The sequence below is a fragment of the Typopeltis vanoorti genome, chromosome 19 (genome assembly GCF_054136105.1).
Source record: "Typopeltis vanoorti isolate ZY-2024b chromosome 19, IOZ_Tvanoo_1.0, whole genome shotgun sequence".
Lineage (NCBI taxonomy): Eukaryota > Metazoa > Arthropoda > Arachnida > Uropygi > Thelyphonidae > Typopeltis > Typopeltis vanoorti.
In genome coordinates, this window is record NC_143567.1 from 14878032 (window position 1) to 14896023 (window position 17992).

The following is a 17992-nucleotide window of genomic DNA, read 5'->3' on the forward strand; positions in this document are numbered from 1 at the left end:
GGTGCCGTAGGCGCCAGGGGGTACCCTCCCCCTAGTATATTTGAATTTGAGTATTTCATTTCTGTCTTGTCATAAAGCCCTGCTATTGTTGCTGTTATGTTCAATAAAGTTCTAATAGATGAACATTCATTTTTAAGAGTTCTTCTTGCTACTGCATGGCCACAACAGTTAAGTCCACCAGCATTGGCTGAGATATCCAAGATGGAAAATCAATTTCTTTTAAATCAGAAAATCTGTAATTTAAATCACAGGCCATTTTGCTTAGGTGACCGGTAATAACAAGTACAGAAGTTACCTCACACTTTAGCAGGTAAAGTTAAATTTTGCACAAAGTTAAATTGGCACAGTTTACTTTTCAGAAGTGACAGATTATATGATCTAACCTTAACAGACAGTGCCAAGTATTTATGTCAACTGCTGTACTAGTGTTGCCAGCTTTTTTTTCTTGGAAAGTCAGGGTTGCAACATCGATAATTTATCACCGCCAATGGCAATTGTTTGAATATATTGGTGATGAGGTACAAATGCCACATCATTTTCTAATTGCCCCACAAAATATTAAAATTTATCCCTTGTGGGGCGTATGACCCACATTGGAAAACACTGAAACTGGTGACATGGATAAGAGGGTGGCAACAGAAAGAAAATCCCGTGCCTGTTTCATGAAATTGCTATACATCCAAATTTCCACTATTCTCTAACCAAGAAGCTGATTTTCAGAGTATGTATTCCAAAATTTGACAAAGTAACTTGAAGGCATCACTCAGATGGTAAGAAATATACTGAAAAGCACAGACAAGATTTACTATTCCTCTTTTTAAATGTTACAATGACATCTGGATTACAATGCAGAGATTTGATTCACCTGGGTTTCTTGAAGATTAGTAGAGAGGAGCCAGAGCAAGTGACAAAAAAATGGTGAATTGTCTGTGGAATGTTCCATATTAGGGTAAACTGAAAGTTTGTGGATTACAAAATTTGGTTGATGCTAAAAAGAGAATGTGATAGAAACATCAGAGAAAATCCTGAAAAAACTTTAAATACATGACAGAAGAGAAGGATCACTCAGTAGGAATGTGGTTAGAACATAAAAGTTTTTTTTTTTTTTTTTTGTGAAGTGAAATGAGATGCCAGACAGAGCTGTCTGTGCTTTGTCACTGACTGATTTTAAAGAGGAAGAATATCAAACACTGTGTGAATGATTAGTGTAAGCAAGCAGAAATGAATATTCAAACCCCATGCTGATAACCTATAACAATAGTCAAGTTTTTTTGTTTGTTTTTTTTTCACTTGATTACAAATTCCCAAGAAAATATATTTTTGTTTAATCCTTTATGCAAGTGTGAGCAAAAAGCGTGCACCAAGTATCTTCACAACTAGGCTATTTGTATATAGAGGCTGATGACGTCGCATCAGTTGTGTTGTATCCAGTGGCAGCCAGGGAAATTTTAAGTGGGGATGCTGCCTATACAAAATAAAAAATTCTGCTTTCCTAATTAGTAACCAATTTATTAATAAATAAATCTATAGATTTATTAATAAATTGGTTACTGATTAGGAAAAAAAGATTTTTTTTAAAATTTTGTATAGGCAGCACCCACACTTAAAATTTCACGGGGCTATCTTTATTGGTTGCATCTTTATAATACAAAGCACAAATCTTTTCAGAAACGTATAAAACTATGTATTAAGGGAAAAGTCATTACCAGGGCCGGCTCAAAAAGGAAAAGTAAGTTTTTTTTTTTCAACCTCAGACCGAGGCCCGCACTTTCAAATTTCTAAGAAAATTTGATAATAGAATTATTTTATTCTATAATAGAATTAATATAATTATCAATTATTTTTGATAAAAGCAATAGGAAATAGTTTGTAAATTATGTTTAATAAAATTATAATTTTTCAATCAAAAAATTCTTTCATCCAAAGATATTGGGACCCAACAAATAACTTTTTTTTCCGAGGCTCCGCAAAACCTGCAGCGGGCCCTGGTCATTACCAAACCTTTGAAGTTAAATACTCTCTATCCAATGTATTCTCTAGCATTCTCAATTTGTAATCAGTTTTTTTTCTTTTTTCACTTGATTACAAACTGAATTAAACCAGTCACAAAATTATATTCTTGTTGATTCCTTCAAGTGTAAGCAAAGGCTTAGACTTGAAGGATTAGGATACTTGTATATAGAGACAGATGACTTTCATCTTTTCTACATCTCTAATCCAAAAAATTTTAATAACAAGGTGATACACCTTCTTACCACTTGTATATGAGATATACGCTGTTTAGAAAGACCCACAGACACCATAGTGCAAGGAACAAACAGCCATGGCACCCACCGTAATAAGATGTAGGACCTACTTTCACTGATGACTGCAGCAATCTTACAGGGTGTACTCTCCATAAGTGTACAATAGCAATCAATGAGAATTTTGGACCATTCTTCCAATAAGCATGTAATGAAGTCCTAGGGCAGATATCCCTTAATCCCAACCCCAGCTCATCCTACAGATATTCAATAGGATTGAGATCAGGGCTCTGCAGAGGCAAGTCCAGTGTGGTGATGTTCATGTCCACAAACCAAGCAGTTACAGCAGAAGCCTTATGACACAGTGCATTGTCTTGCTGAAAGAAACAATGGATAGTTCTGTAGAAATGCCACAAAATAAGCACTGCATGATCCAGAATGTTCAAATATCTCTTGGAGTTCAACATTTGTGGCACCCAAACAGAGCTCCGAGGCTAAATCAGGATCATACATCATACTGCTATAAGCTTCCACATCCCACTGTGTACTCACTCTTTGAACCAACTGAAGATGATGCTGCATATTGCAATCCTACCATGGAAACCCATGTCGTGAGCCCAGTTCTGAATGTTTTTGTGCAGATTCGTGTTCTTCATAGTACCCTAATGTCATGTTCAGTAAGTGTGGTGGGTCATCCGTTGAAAGTAGCACTTGCAGTTGACTCTCTGTGCTTCCACCTCAGTATTATATCGTTTACTGTTGATCTGGGATGGCCTAATTTGTCAACAATTTACCAAACAGATAAGCCTGCCCCATGGTATCCTATCACAATGCCTCTTTCAAACTCTGTCAGTTCCATTCTCACAACCATTTCACCCAGGAGACAGTTCCACTGTCTTGGGAGTATCATATTTCTTCAATTTATACTAGCTACAAACAAGACTTGTTACATAGTATGATGCACCTTGTCCATGGGATGTTCTATTACTTCTTTCCAAGTAGTGTATACCAGCACTTCCCAAACTGTGGGCCGCAGCCCCATTGGGGGCCATTAGTTTTGTTGAGGGGGAGGGGGAATGAAATAATGAAAACAAATTTAAAATGTTTTAAGACTAAGTGTGCCATGTCAAATGGCACACTTAGTCTTAAAAGATGCTAAAAATGTAATATTTGCATTTGATTTTTTGCAATATTCACTGTGTATGTTTTGTATTGAATATAAATACAACAAATATATGTCTGTAATACGAATTTATTTTTAGATGGGGCCTTGAAATATTTTAATTTTTCCAAGGGAGCCTTTACATCCAAAAGTTTGGGAAGCAATGGTGTATACACCTGCATTAATTTCAACACTGGTATCTCTTCTGGATTTGGCTCCCACTGATAAGATCTCAAATAAAGGTTGAAAGCAGTCTAGGAGTGTCCTTTCCCATAATGCATAGCATTATATACCTTCAAAAGGATGCATTATGGGATGCTAACACAAATGACATGAAGTCATCAGCCTCTGTATATAAGTAGCCTAGTCATGAAGATACTTCACACAGAAACTTTGCTTATACTAATTAAGGGTAAAACAAGAACATAATTTGTTGGCAAGTTAAATTTATAATAATAAAATGAACTGTGCAGCTTTAACCTGTATGTTTTAGAATCTAAATGTTTTGATTTTAATTACAAAATTCTTCTTGAACAATGTTCTCAATCTAAATATCCCCCCCCATTTCTGATGGAAAAGGGCTGCAATAACTCAAAGGTGAATGAAACAATTCTTATTTTATAACAGCAGATTACTGAAGCATAACCTGCTGACTTCAAGCAAATCCAATAAATGTGCCAAGTTAAATACATCACTTTTATTTCATTTTTACTGGACTCTCATTATATACCTCTCACTACTACTTCATTGTTTATAAGGCATTTAAGAATTACCAAATGCCAAGTACTCAAAAATAATAAAAATGCAAGTGACATGATTTACAAATATACTCAGATTATATTCCTATGCATCACTTAACCAAGACTGACATAAAAGAGAACTCATAGTTAAAGTAGCACTCAGATTAGCAAGGCAAACTCTACATGCAATTATAGGTAAAATTACAAAAATTTGTGGGGTGATTATCATACCTCTGATGTTACTATGATAACTCAAGACTTTTTTTTTTTTTTATTGAAGTTACTTCTTTTCAGGATCGCATTCATGTAATTATCATACATTTTGCTTCCCTTCAAAAACTTCAACAATAATAAGATAAAGAATGATAATGAATATACAAAAGAAATTTAATAAGTGGAAATGGTGTGTCATTTGGAGAAACTGCTGATGGAAGGTATAGAAAATGAGTGCAGAAAATGAATCTGATAAGTAAGAAGTGATGTGAATGGAAGAGTAAGAATGGAGAGATTGAAGTAGTAGTTACGAAGAAGTGGGTAGCATAAGTATAGAGAATGAGAGAACAAGCATGCAAGTAAATAGGGAGGCTCAGAATGGAAAGAGGAACACAGCATGAGAAAGGATGATCCTCCAAGAAGATCTGAATGTGTGTGAAGACAAAGGGAAGGGGATGACCTGGGATCAAGGGAAAACAGCTGGATTTGAAGGTTATAAGATGAATAAGGAGAAAAAGAAATGGCTCCAGTTAAGTATGGAGAAGTCATCTAATAAGTGGTATCAGTGAAACTTGTTATAGATCCAGGAATGAACTGATATGTTTGTATACAAATGCTAGAAGTGTAAGAAACAAGGCAAACGAAAATGGTTGCATCAACTGAATCCGTTCACCCAAGAATTGTTGGAATAAGTGAGACATGGTAGGATGAGGATGACATCCTGAGAGGAAAAGAGATGGAAAGGTATGATGTGGAAGATAGAAAGGTTAAAAGGGAGAGGAGTGCTATTGATGATATTGAGTTATGTCCATACAAGGTAGAGATGCAAGAGGGGAAATAGTGCCAGTGGTTTTGAGGCAGTAGGTGTGAAATAGAGGTGAATAGAATGAAATACTTAGTCGGATGTTGTTAGACTTGGTAATGTGGATAGTAATGGCTATGAAATGTATAATCATATTAGCCAAGCAAATAAGAAAAGGGAGATCGTTATGGACGATTTTAATTATGGCAATATAGGTTGAGAGGGTGAGATAGCAACCAGAAGTAAAGAAAATGAGTGAGTTTCTGAGAGACAACTACCTCAGGCAGTATGTAATAGAGGACACATGAGGATTGAAGGTCTTGGATTTGATCATCTCATCAGAGGATGTTATTATAAATGAGGTGTAAAATCACCCCCCAATTGGTGAGTGTGACCAAGTGATTACCTGGGTGGTTGCCATCAGTGTGAGGAAAGGGTATACATGGAATTACAAAGGTGGTGATTATGAGAAGCTCAGGAGACAGCTTGCAGGTGTAGCATAGAATTAGGAGTTGGCTGGAAAGATCAATGCAGCTTGGGTAATATTCAAGAACTGTCTAGTAGAATCAATGTCCAAATGTATTCCAAGGATCAGAAAGTTAAATAAGGTAGATGTGAAATGGATGAATGAAGAGATTAAGTGAAGTATGAGCAGCAGTCAGCTAATGAAACCAAAAAGAATCCTAGGGAGTTCTTTTGATATGTAGCCAGCAAAAAAATAAAAAGAATGAGTATGGAAGGATGACACTGATTGGAGAAAATGGTATGAGCACAACTGCTGAAGAGGATATAGTTGACATATTTATTTTTCATAAATCTCTTTCATTCTTGTGAATGCAACGTCATGGAGAGTTTGAGAGCAGCTGTTGATGATGATGAGAGACTGTAAGTGAGCAAGAGATATATGGGGAATTGAGCAAACTTGATGTTAACAAGGCTGTGGGACTTGATAATATATCACCATGTATTTTGAAGGAATGTGCCTTGACAGATCTGTTTCTTATGAGTCTTGCACTGGGTCAAGTTCCAAAGGAGTGGAAGGAAAACAAGATTGTGCCACTTCATAAGGGAAGTGACAGAACTCAAGCAGCAAATTATAGGCCAATCTGTGTGTCAGTTGTTGTGGTTAAAATGTTGGAGGGGCTGGTGAGAACCAGGATCCAGAATTGGATTAAAAAATGGTATTATCTTTGATAGACAGCATGGATTTGCTAAAGAGAGATCATGTTTTAGTAATCTACTTACTCATTACAATAAGGTGACAGCTTCATTGAACAAAGGAGATGGATAAACAGTAGTATATTTAGATTTTGCAAAGGCTTTTGATAGATTACTGCATGATAAACTGATAGTCAAACTAGAGTGGATGGGGTTGGATTATTAGACTAGTGCATTGGATTGGAGATTGGCATCTGACAGGTATCAGCAAGTTATGTATGAAGAAGCAATATCCCAGAAGAGTTAATTCACTAGTGGTGTGCCTCAGGAGTCTGTTTTAGGGCAATTGCCATTTAACCTGTATGTTAATGATATTGGGGAAGATTTGGATGGGAATATTCAGCTGTTTGCAAACAATGCAAAGCTGAAATGAATTATGAGTAGAGTAGATGTTGTGGCCTTACAAGATTCAAATAGATTGAGTGAATGGACATGGGTGTGGGGGTGCCAATTCAATGTTGCAAAATGTAAGGTTTTAAAATTTGGGAAACAAATATGGGATGCAGAATTTACTTGGTGGGGGATATATTATTGGAGGTGGAGGAATTAAGAGATCTTGAGATGATGGTGGATAAGGATCTAAAATTTACAGGACACACTGCCAAAATTGTAAGGACAACACAACAAATTCTGGGAATGATTTGAAGGACACTGACTTGTAGAAGTAAGAAGATTCTTGTTCCATTGTATAAGGCTCTGATTAAGCCACACATGGACAATTGTGCACAGATTTGGTCACCTGGTTTTCAAACAGACGAAGAGATGTCAGAAAGGGTCCAGAGGCAACTGATTAATGTAGTTTCTGATTTCTGGAATATGAGGAAAGGTTGAGAAGATGCAATTTATACAAAGTCTAGCAGATAGGAAGAAGAGGGGGTGATATGATAGAGATGTACAAGTTGGTAAGGGGTTGTTATAGGATCAATGTTGAAGAGGCTTTTCATAAAATGGTGTGAGATCAGGGTAGAACAAAAGGTCATTCCTGGAAGCTGTATAAGGAGAGTGTGAAGAGGGGAGTGAGAAGCAGGTTTTTTGCATGCGGAGTTGTGAATGATTAGAATGCCTTGCCTGAGAGTGTGTTGTTTGCAGAGAATTTGAAGTGCGTTTAAAGGTGCAGTATGATGAGCTGTATGTGTGTGACAAAGGGAACCTCCTAGATGAGTCTTTGACTCCATGGGGTCTTAGAGTAGTAATAATAATAATATAATAGTAATAATAATAAGAAGAAACATACTTTGATTCTTCAGCCTTTAAATTAGGGTAATTTTATTAAAATATCACACAAACAACCATGAACATACATCAATAAAATTGTCAAATAAAATAGAGGTTTGTTACCTTCAAAATTAAATATTCTAATGCAGATTATAAATATATGTATATTTTACTATCATGATTCAACATGGGGTCATTAATTAAAGGACCATTTAAATGAAAATATTTCAAAAATTCATCACAATAAGATTTTCATATTTGTGCTAAGGATATATTATAGGAATAGATGGCCATTATGTATGGCAGTGGTTTCAAAAACCTTGTACTGTATACTACAGCAATTCCAAACCGATGCTTTTATTATTTTACTTAAAATACTTCTTAAACAATCATGTCATGCAAGGCTATATTCCTTATCCATCTCACTAGCGATGGCTGAGTGTGGTACTTGCTCCAGGCATCAACTAAAAAGGTGATATACAAAAATGTAATTAAAAAATTAATTACAAACAATTAATAATTCTTTTGTTACATATGGAGGTTCTTACCGCATACATTTTATTATGCATTCCAGTTTTTTAATCAGATTATAATGGTTTCAAGATGGAAAATGAGCAGGAACAACAACAAACTTGAAATAATGCAAGCTAACTCACATATAAATACCAAAAAATCCAGGACGAGTTTTATAGCAATCAATCTTATTATAAAGAAACTTCACTCCAGAAATTTTGAAATATGAAACAATTTTGAAAAAAAAAAAGTTTGTTGCAAGTACTGATAAAAATAAGTATATCTAACAAAAGAAAAATACTGATAGAATATAAACACAATAATAGCTACAAAATCCATGACTGGAATTATTGTGTTAAAATTACTGAAATTCTTAATCTCAGTGTCTCACTTAAAGGAGATTATATTGTGCTACTCCCATAGCATTTGGTTCATCTTAAAATTAGAAAAATACCAACTTGAAAAGTTAATGATTAGCAAATAATTACTATCTGGTTGCAGCCCAACAGAAAATAATTTCCATATTAAAATGGTTTCTCTACCACATGATTCTTTACAAACATGTTTTGCCATATATCATTATATATATATATATAGCTGTTCAAAATATGAATACAGTTATCCTCCTATTCAAAAAATTCTAGAAATATTATATATAGTTTAAACACCATGTCAAAAACATGCGTAAATAAAGTATATATAAAGTATATAAGGAGAAAAATATAAAATATTATAAAAGTAAGAAATAAAAAAACAAAAAATATTTCAATGATCAGTAATAAAAACACATTTTGAGAAATAAAAATATAAATACCATTTCATAAGCATTTCAAAATTGTAAGCAATATTAATACAAATTATTTCCCTTTGAAATGAAAATTTGATATTTTGTATTGCAAGAACAGAAGAAAATTTTCCTTTTAGAATTATAACTGTCAGTTCAAAAAATGAAATAACATGAGGAAAAAATAATACTGATGTGATTAGGTGCACATAAACATGCACACAAACACACAAAAAAAAAAATAACAAAACAAAACTGATATTAAAGAACTGAGTTGGGGACAGTTTTAACAACAATAATACAGAAAAACAAACTGGAGTTCTTAAAATGCTCTTCACACATTCCTTATCAACATGGGAGAATTAGTTAGCATTTCTAAATGGGAAAAGTTTTAAAATTTTGAGAACAGTTACCTTGTACTAATACTGAAAGTTACAGGAAGTTTGCATTTCCAAAATCTTGTGAAGAGTTTTATATATACACACACAGGTATCCCTCGCGGTTTTGCTTAACGCAGGATTTGATTAATGTGGCGAAATTAATTGCAACTATCCCTTTATATACGCAGCAAGAGTTTTAATTAACGTACCTTTAAATTTACCAAAATAACACCAAATACAACATCAATGCTACAATCATGGATATGGGCATCATTGCAACTTTCAAAGCCTATTTTCTTAAAAAGACATTTTCAAAGGGAGTACAAACAACAACGGGAGAAAATGTGATTTACACTCCAAGAATTTGGGAAAAAATTTAACATTAAACAAGCAACTGAAAACATTTGTGATTCGTGGGAGCAAGTGTCTTCTAGCTGCATGAGAGCTGTTTGGAAAAACGTTTTGCAGAATGCTCTAACAACTTAGATGGTTTTCAAAATCTTATGAATAACATGATTGAAGAAATCATTGCAATTGGTGAAGATGTTGGGTTTGATGGTGTTGATGCAGAAGATGTTAAAAAATTATTGGATTCAAATTCAAAAGATTTCAGTGACAATGATCTTGAAATTGAACAACACACACATGAAGACAACGTAACAAATGGAATGTGAAAATGAGGTTCCAAAGATAACAATCAAAGAACTGGATGGAATATTCCACAGTTTAGAATCGCTTAAGCAGCAAGTAATGGATATGGATCCAGATGTTAATCGAAGAATGCTTGTTTGTCAAGAGCTATAAGTAGAGAGCCATTTTGCTTATCGTAGAATTTATGTTGATAGGAAAAAAACTAAAACTGTTCAAACGACTCTCGATAACTTTTTTTTGATAAAAAATTGCAGTAACTAATGTAGGTACAAACATTTATTAAACATTTACTTTGCATTCATTTTTTATCTTTCCTAAAAGAGTACCGTAAAAAACTAATTATTAATATGGTATTCAATCATGGACGAATTGTAATATTTACCATTGATTATTATATTTGATTAATGTGATTTTGATATAAGCAGTAACATCTAGGGATTAATTAATCATGTTAATCAAGGGATACCTGTGTATATACATATATATATATATAACTGCAAAGTCTGCTGCAGTAAATTTCCTTTAAAACAGCACTACTGCTATGCAGATTCCGGTCAGTGCTTTCGACAGTGTTATGGTATGTAAATCTAATTTGTGTAGTGGCATTTGTTATAGAAGTACTTGATTTTAATTAGTTACTGACTTTTAAAGAGGTAAAATGTTCTTAACTGTTATATAACTAGATCAGAAAAAATGTTTAGAGCAGTAAGCATTATTCACCTATGCTTGAGAAAAAACCTCAAGAGTGCATCAAATCAAAATACCATCAACTCCACTTTGACAGTACACTATTAGTATTATTATTGTTTTAAGCAAGATAAAAACATCCTAGCCTTGAATTTATCTTGATGTTGAAAGAAAGTGCAGAATTACATCCACATAACTTTTGAGTTCAGGCCAAAGATTTGTTTAATTAAAGATGATATTTCAGACAATTTCAGATAGATTACAGCATTCCAAATGAAAACTCCTCCTCTTTAACAAATGAATTTTATATTTTTTGTATCACAAGCATTTAAGTTCTTAAAGGTACTAATGTACTTAGTTTTTAAAACGTTAACACTTTTGCAGTTTGGTATTTGCTCTTACAAAATCCCTATTTGTTCAGCCATTTTCAAAGGAAAATATCACTTTAGTGAATGTAATATAAAATTTAATAACTAATAAAAATTTATTATTTTTAATGTTATGTTTAATAATTATGTTATTAAATTATATATGTTATAGCTTTATTATATTAAATATTATAGCTTTCTATTAATTACTCACTCTTAACTATTTTCCATTCCAATAAGATTTTAGTAAGAAATAATAGAAAACATGAGGATGGGGAGGGGTTACAGTCTATATTACGCTGAAGATAACATGGATTCTCTTCTAACATTCACTGATGCTGATGGTGAGAGAAGCACCATCAGTGGTATTTATAGTTGATTGTGGTACTCAGAAATATAGGAAACATCCACATAACTTTTGAGTTCAGGCCAAAGATTTGTTTAATTAAAGATGATATCATGATGGACCAAAGCAACTTTTACTGCAAGTGGCCATCAGCAACTAAATGTAAATAGTAGCATCAATATTTTTAACACAGCTTTCTGGTGTTACAAATACAAGATATGGGAGCACTGATGTCAAAAAATAATCCTACAGATGACAGCAGAAGTATGTAAAGTCATATTCAAACGTAATGTGAGAAAACAAGGTTCATTGGTGTTTACTTGATTCTAAAATGATCTAAACATGCTCCCTCGTTTTTGGCAATACATGTTGCACCCAACTGTTTGGGTGATGTATGTCACCAATGACTGTTGAAGTGTTAACATGGAAATTCTTTAAGAGCTTAAATCACTTTTCAGGTTAAGATACAACTTTGAATGAAATACACCAAGGAAGACAAAAGAAATACACTATGTACTGAAATTCAACTAACTGCATTATTAATTTAATATGGCAATTCTCTTATGAACTTGAATCCTCTTAAAATCTCCTTAATATGGCAATTCTCTTATGAACTTGAAATCATTGCAATTGGTGAAGACGGTTTTGATGATGTTGATGCAGAAGATGTTAAAGAATTATTGGATTCAAATTCAAAAGATTTTGAATTCGGTAAATGATTTTTTGGTTACATTAAACATACCAAGGAAGACAGAAGAAATACACTATATACTGGAATTCAACTAACTGCATTATTAATTTAATATGGCAATTCTCTTATGAACTTGAATCCTGTTTTTAAGTACTAACAACTTTTAACAACATATATATGTTAAGGAAGACTTTAAAAAATGTTGCATTTTCTATTGACTAATCCTTTTAACAAAATTTATCCAATATAAAAATGCCAAATACCTGTAAAAATAAACCTCATATATTACACTTAAGTACACATCAACTATCAATTAATAATATACTTATGAACAGTATGTTGAATAAGAACTTAAATCTTTTTATTTAAAACACCATTCCTAGTGGAAAATAAAATTTTTAAAGAATATAACAGCTTTTAATTTATCTAATAATGCAAAAAACGTTTAAAATCTTCTTTTAAAATAAGGTTAATACTTGATAAAAATTCATATTTATTAATACAATCTTAAAGATTATTAGTGCAATCTTTGTGTACATCAAAAACTGGAAGGCACCTGATACTGTATCAATAAATGTAACTGCAGGTTTAAGGTTCCAGAATTTATGGACCCGAAACAAGCTCTACAAGGATACGTTTATAATCTCCAGATGTATCATTCTACAAAACAAGTGGGAGAAAAAAAGACAATATTAGTACAATTAATAAAAACAAATATCTCAATGAAATAAATATCTCATTAATAACTTAATAAATACATATTTAAGAGTAGGTTTGTAAAACTGAAAATAACCGTCTTTAACAAGATTGTAATTTATTTTTGATCAAGCTTTCAGGATAAGGAAGGAGAATAAAGCATTTTCCTATAATGCCGGTCTGGTTGGCTGAGTAATTAGTGTATCTGCTATCTAGCAAAAAGGCTGAAGGTTCAAATCCTGCCGTGGGCATGGATATTTGTGACTGTCTGTGAAAATACTATAGTGGGTGGTAGATGGCATTGATGTAGATGATGATTGTAGTTGCGGTTCATTGTAGTTGGTTGGTGAATTGAGTGCGAGTGGTGGAGGCAGAGAGTTGTAGAGTAAGTGCCCTCCCTCAACATCATTGGACTCACTGGAGGTGTCATGTAATAATAATAATAATTTTATTTGAATTATTAAAACATATGTCAATTACTTGAGATTTGTTGGATTGTTCATGGGAGCCAAATACAAACAAAAGATAAGGGTAAATCAAAAAAGGCATTAGTCAAGTTTCCCAACTCTCTGTACTACAATGTTATGTTATAAATCAATGTTTTTATAACCTTTTCCTAGCAAGTGAACAAATAGCTTTTTAAAAATAGCAACTCTCTTGCTTGGTTCTAAACAGCATATTTTTGCATATGATTCCTGAATACAGAGAGAGAGAGAAACTGATGGTATCAGTTCATACTCAGACTGGTGTGAACGATGTGGAAAGGTCTCAATGAGAACTTCATATTAATGTTGATCTTGTGATTTTGATTTTGCAGCAAAGTAATCATTGTAGCCAATCACCTATCTACAAGCTATAGTATCAATACTAAACTGGATCTCAGAATGCTGCTGTATTTGCATACTATCATATAAAAGAAATCATATTTGCAGAATTTTGAAGTGATCCAGTTTTGACAGTCATTCAAACGGGGACTGATCCAGAATTGTTTTAGAAAGGTGACTGTTAAATAATATAAGGAACAGGAGGGAAATTAAAAAATGTTTATTAAGTTTCTGGTAGGTTTCAAATGTTATATTAATAAAACAAACTTGTATTATAGTAAAAAAAAAAAAAAAAGTAAAGAGTGGCTATATTCTATTCATCATCAATATCCTGATATGTACTATCAAAGGATGTTTAGGCAACTATGCAAGCACTACATGATTCAGTTCACATTATTATTAATCTCCTATCAACAATTTTCCTCTAAATTACTGAAAATAAGAGGCAACAGGCTTCACTTCGGCAAAGTAAAGCTGTCACCACATCCAAGTTCTTCATCCTCAAGTCCTCTTCTACCAGCTCTCTCCATCTCTTCATTGGCCACCCATGCTTCCTCCTTCCTTGCACCTCCATCTGCATGACCTTCCTTCCCACATATTCATCTTCCCTCCTCATCACATGACCATACCATCTCGACCTTGCCTCCCGTATCTTCACTCCTAAGTTCGTAACTTTCACTGTTCCCCTCACATAGTCATTTCTCAGATGATCCTTTCTGGTCACAATGCACATCCACCTAAGCATGCTCATCTCTGCTACCTCCATCCTGCTGATGTTATTTTTCCTCAGGGCCACAGTTTCCATAGCATACATCATAGCTGTCCTCCCTGCTGTCCTATAGATTTTCAGATTGATTGGCACCCTCTTATCGCATAGCACTCCAGCCATCTCTCTCCAGTTCCTCCAACCTGCTTGTATCCTGCCTCCCACTTCCTTCTTGGCCCCTCCATCTTCTTCCACTGTTGAACCTAAGTATCTAAAGTCCCTCACCTTCCTGATGACATTTCCTTTCAGCTCCTGATCTGCCTCCTGGCCGCCGTCCACTTTGCAAATATACTCTGTCTTACTTCTGCTCAGTCTCATACCTCTCTCCTCCATCTTTCCAGTTTAGCTGCCACTTTTTCTCTTGAATCTGCACACAGCAAGATGTCATTATAACAATGTCCAAGGCATATGTTCTCCTCACCTCATTAGTTTATAATACTCTAAATTAGTTTATTACTTCTCAGCATTCCAATATTGTCTAATCTAACATTTCATTCTTCTAAGGCACTTCTGACTGAATCAATCCACCTAGACCTTGGTCTTCTTCTGGGTCTCTTTCCTACCATCTTAGAATCAAACACCTCTTTTCCTAGCTGTTCAAGTGTTCAAACCAGCTTACATTAGCTCTGCTGACAATTTTATCATTGTGTATCACACTGATGGTGCTGCTTCAGGAAATAGATGAAGCTAGAGATTTAGGAGTGGTGTTAGATAGAGAGTTAAAGTTTATAGGACATGTTGCTAAGGTAGCACATAAGATTATCTGGCTAGTGAACAACACATTAACAAGTAGAGATAACGAAGTTGTAATTCCTCTACATAAGGCCTTGATACACATACATCTGAATTACTGTGCTCAAGTCTGGTCCCCTGGGTTTCTTGGGAATGGGGAAGCGGTGGAGAGGATTCAAAGGTGAGTGGCCTGTGGAATGTGCCTTATGAGGATAGATTGAAGGTGTGGGCAGAAGTTGGTTGATGGGAGAAAAAGATGGGATATGATAGAAACATTTATGTTGCTTAAAGGATTTTATAGGATAGATGCTGGGGAAATGTTTCAGCATTTGGCTAGAGGGACCAGAACAAGCAGTCATTCCTGGAAGTTGAATAAAGGTGTGGTCAGTAGGGAAGGACTACATTTTTTGGGCTTTGAGAGTGGTGAATGAGTGGAACAGGTTGCCAGAGTCAGTTGTGAATGTTTTTTCTATTAATGCATTCAAGGAGAGGTATGATAGATTGTGTGGATAGATTGGGTCTCCTGCGATGAGTCTTTGGACTCCATGGAGGTAATCCATGCCTGTATAAATAATAATAATAATTATTACATGAACATCTGACCTCCATGGAGTCAAGAATCATCATGAGAGGTACACACTATCACACACAAAGCTCATTCAACCAAGCCTTAAATTGTTTCAGTGCGTCTACATTCACAACCCACTCAGGCAATGCATTCCACTCACACCACTCTCCATGTTAAGAACCTGATCCTCACTCCTCTGCTCACACCCTCTTTTCAGGGATTGCCTCCTGTTCTACCACCCCCATCCCTCTCCCATTCTATGAAAAATCTCTTTCATATCAACCTGATAACAACCCCTGAGCTTATATATCTGATTTTCTCCCCCCTCCTCCTATTCATGATACTTTGCAATTTATATTCTCTCAATTTGTCTTCGTACTCCACATCCCAAAGAACCACTGACCATCTTTGTGAATTTTTTCTGGACTTCCTAACATATCCTCATCACCATGGAAACCTGATGACCAAATCTGTGCATAATAATCCATATACGAGGCCTGATCAAGGCCTTATACAATGCCATCATAACTTCTTTATTTCTGCATGTCAGAATTGTCCACATCTTTGTCATTATCTGATGTGATGTCTTCACAACTTGTGTACAATGTAGATGCTAAATTTCAGGTCCTCACCCATCACCACCACTCCCAGTTCTCTCATCCCCTCTACCTCCTTTAAAGTTTCCCCACCAAGTGTATACTTTGCATCCTATCATTACCTACCAAATTTCAAAACCTTTCACTTTGCAACATTGAACTGACAGTTCCATTTAAGTGCCCATTCATGCAATCTATTCAAGTCTTGAATGCAAACAATGTCAAGTTATCATAAAATCAGGATATCATAAAATCTTCATTAATGATGATTCTGCGTAGGTTTAAGTCCCCACTCTTTCTCAGAATTCCCTATAATTCTGAGAAATTCTCACATTCAGTTTCATTCATCTTTTTATAGATGGTAACTATGAGAGCTCTACTCCAGTTATCTGGAATTCAACCTTCTGACCATGCCCTCTGTATTATAAATGTTTTACACTGTATTCCATATTTGAGTATTTCTGGTCAAATATCATTCATCTTCTTCACCCATAGTCTATATAGACCATTGGAGCACTATAAAGGTGATAGTCCTAACATATGTTTCTATCTTCAGATATCCTTAACAAGGTGGAGAATAAAGAATTAGTTCATTTTCTAATACTATCTATCCAAGTGATTCTTGGTCATTGAGGTTTTTTTTTTTTTTTTTTAAACCAGAAGTCAAGCCCTTCAGTGCTGTTTTAGGTAAGCTATCTAATCTAGCTACGTGGCCCACCCACCAGATCTGTTTCTGTATTTTAGTGATGATATCATCTTGCATTCTAGCAATGGAGCAGATTTTCCTTCTAACTTCATTTGTTACATGTCCCATGTGTGGTATCTTCAAAAGTTTTCTGTAGCATTTCATCTTGAAGGTCAATAATCTTTTCTCATCTTCCTTTAGCAAGATCAAACTCTCACATCCACATAAGATAGAATTAACAAGGGTACCAATGATGTAGAGTCTTGTAGTTAGCTGTATTTTATTGTTCTTTCAAAGTGTCTGTCCTCTGAAGGGCAACAGCTGCTTTAGAAATGCATGCTTTAATGTTGTGTTTAGAATGGCTGGCCATCTCTATACTCCTCAAGTAGGTGAATCTTTCTACTTATAATTTTTCATTGTTAACTGAAATTTTCATAGGCTTATTGACTTATTGCAGTTTTTGATTTGTGAATGTGTATCTTTAATCCATAATATGACAGCTGATGCATGTAGTATGGGGTCTCCCTCGATGAGTCCCTGACGGTCTCTCTTAATAATAATAATAATAATAATTAAGTACCTTAAACTCTTTCTGTTAATTCTTGTAACTGATGTTCATTATCTGCTAATAGGTCAATGTTGTCGGCATATCTGAGATTACCAATTTTTCTTGCCACCAACTGTAATTCCAATACCATGGTTTTCCAAGGCTAAGTTTATTATATATTCCAAATAAAGGTAAAAAAGCATCAGTGAAAGTATGCAGCCTTGATGCTTTTTTCATTTTGAAAAAATCATCTCTTTCTATTTTGAAAGGCTTGCTGTAGTTGCCATTAATTTCTATTAACATTTCTGAGGAAAGATAGAGTTTTAATTAGGTGTACTATTTTATTATCTATTCGATAATGGTTCAGCATTCTCCATTGCCTGATGTCATACTGAATCAAAAGCTTTCTGTATAGCTATAAAATTGTTCATGCTATGGTCATGACTTATTATGTTCAATATATTTTTCTCCAATTACATGTATTGCAAATAAAGGATCTCTGTACTCTTGTTTTAATGGAATCCTGCTTAGTTCTCTGAAAATATACTTTCTATTTTCCTCTCAA

The 17992-nt window shown here is 34.4% G+C and overlaps 1 protein-coding gene across 2 annotated transcripts in view; it reads right to left on the bottom strand.

Moving 5' to 3' along the window:
* Positions 1-7612: 7612 nt before the first annotated feature.
* The window catches only part of LOC150095873 (annexin-B12-like), a 150356-nt gene continuing 139976 nt past the window's right edge, over positions 7613-17992 (bottom strand). For both annotated transcript variants that reach the window (XM_090409571.1, XM_090409572.1), the window contains one exon: positions 7613-12673. In XM_090409571.1, the coding sequence (XP_090265697.1) occupies positions 12617-12673 (57 nt within the window). In that variant the 3' untranslated portion in view covers positions 7613-12616. The remainder of the gene's footprint in view (positions 12674-17992) is intronic.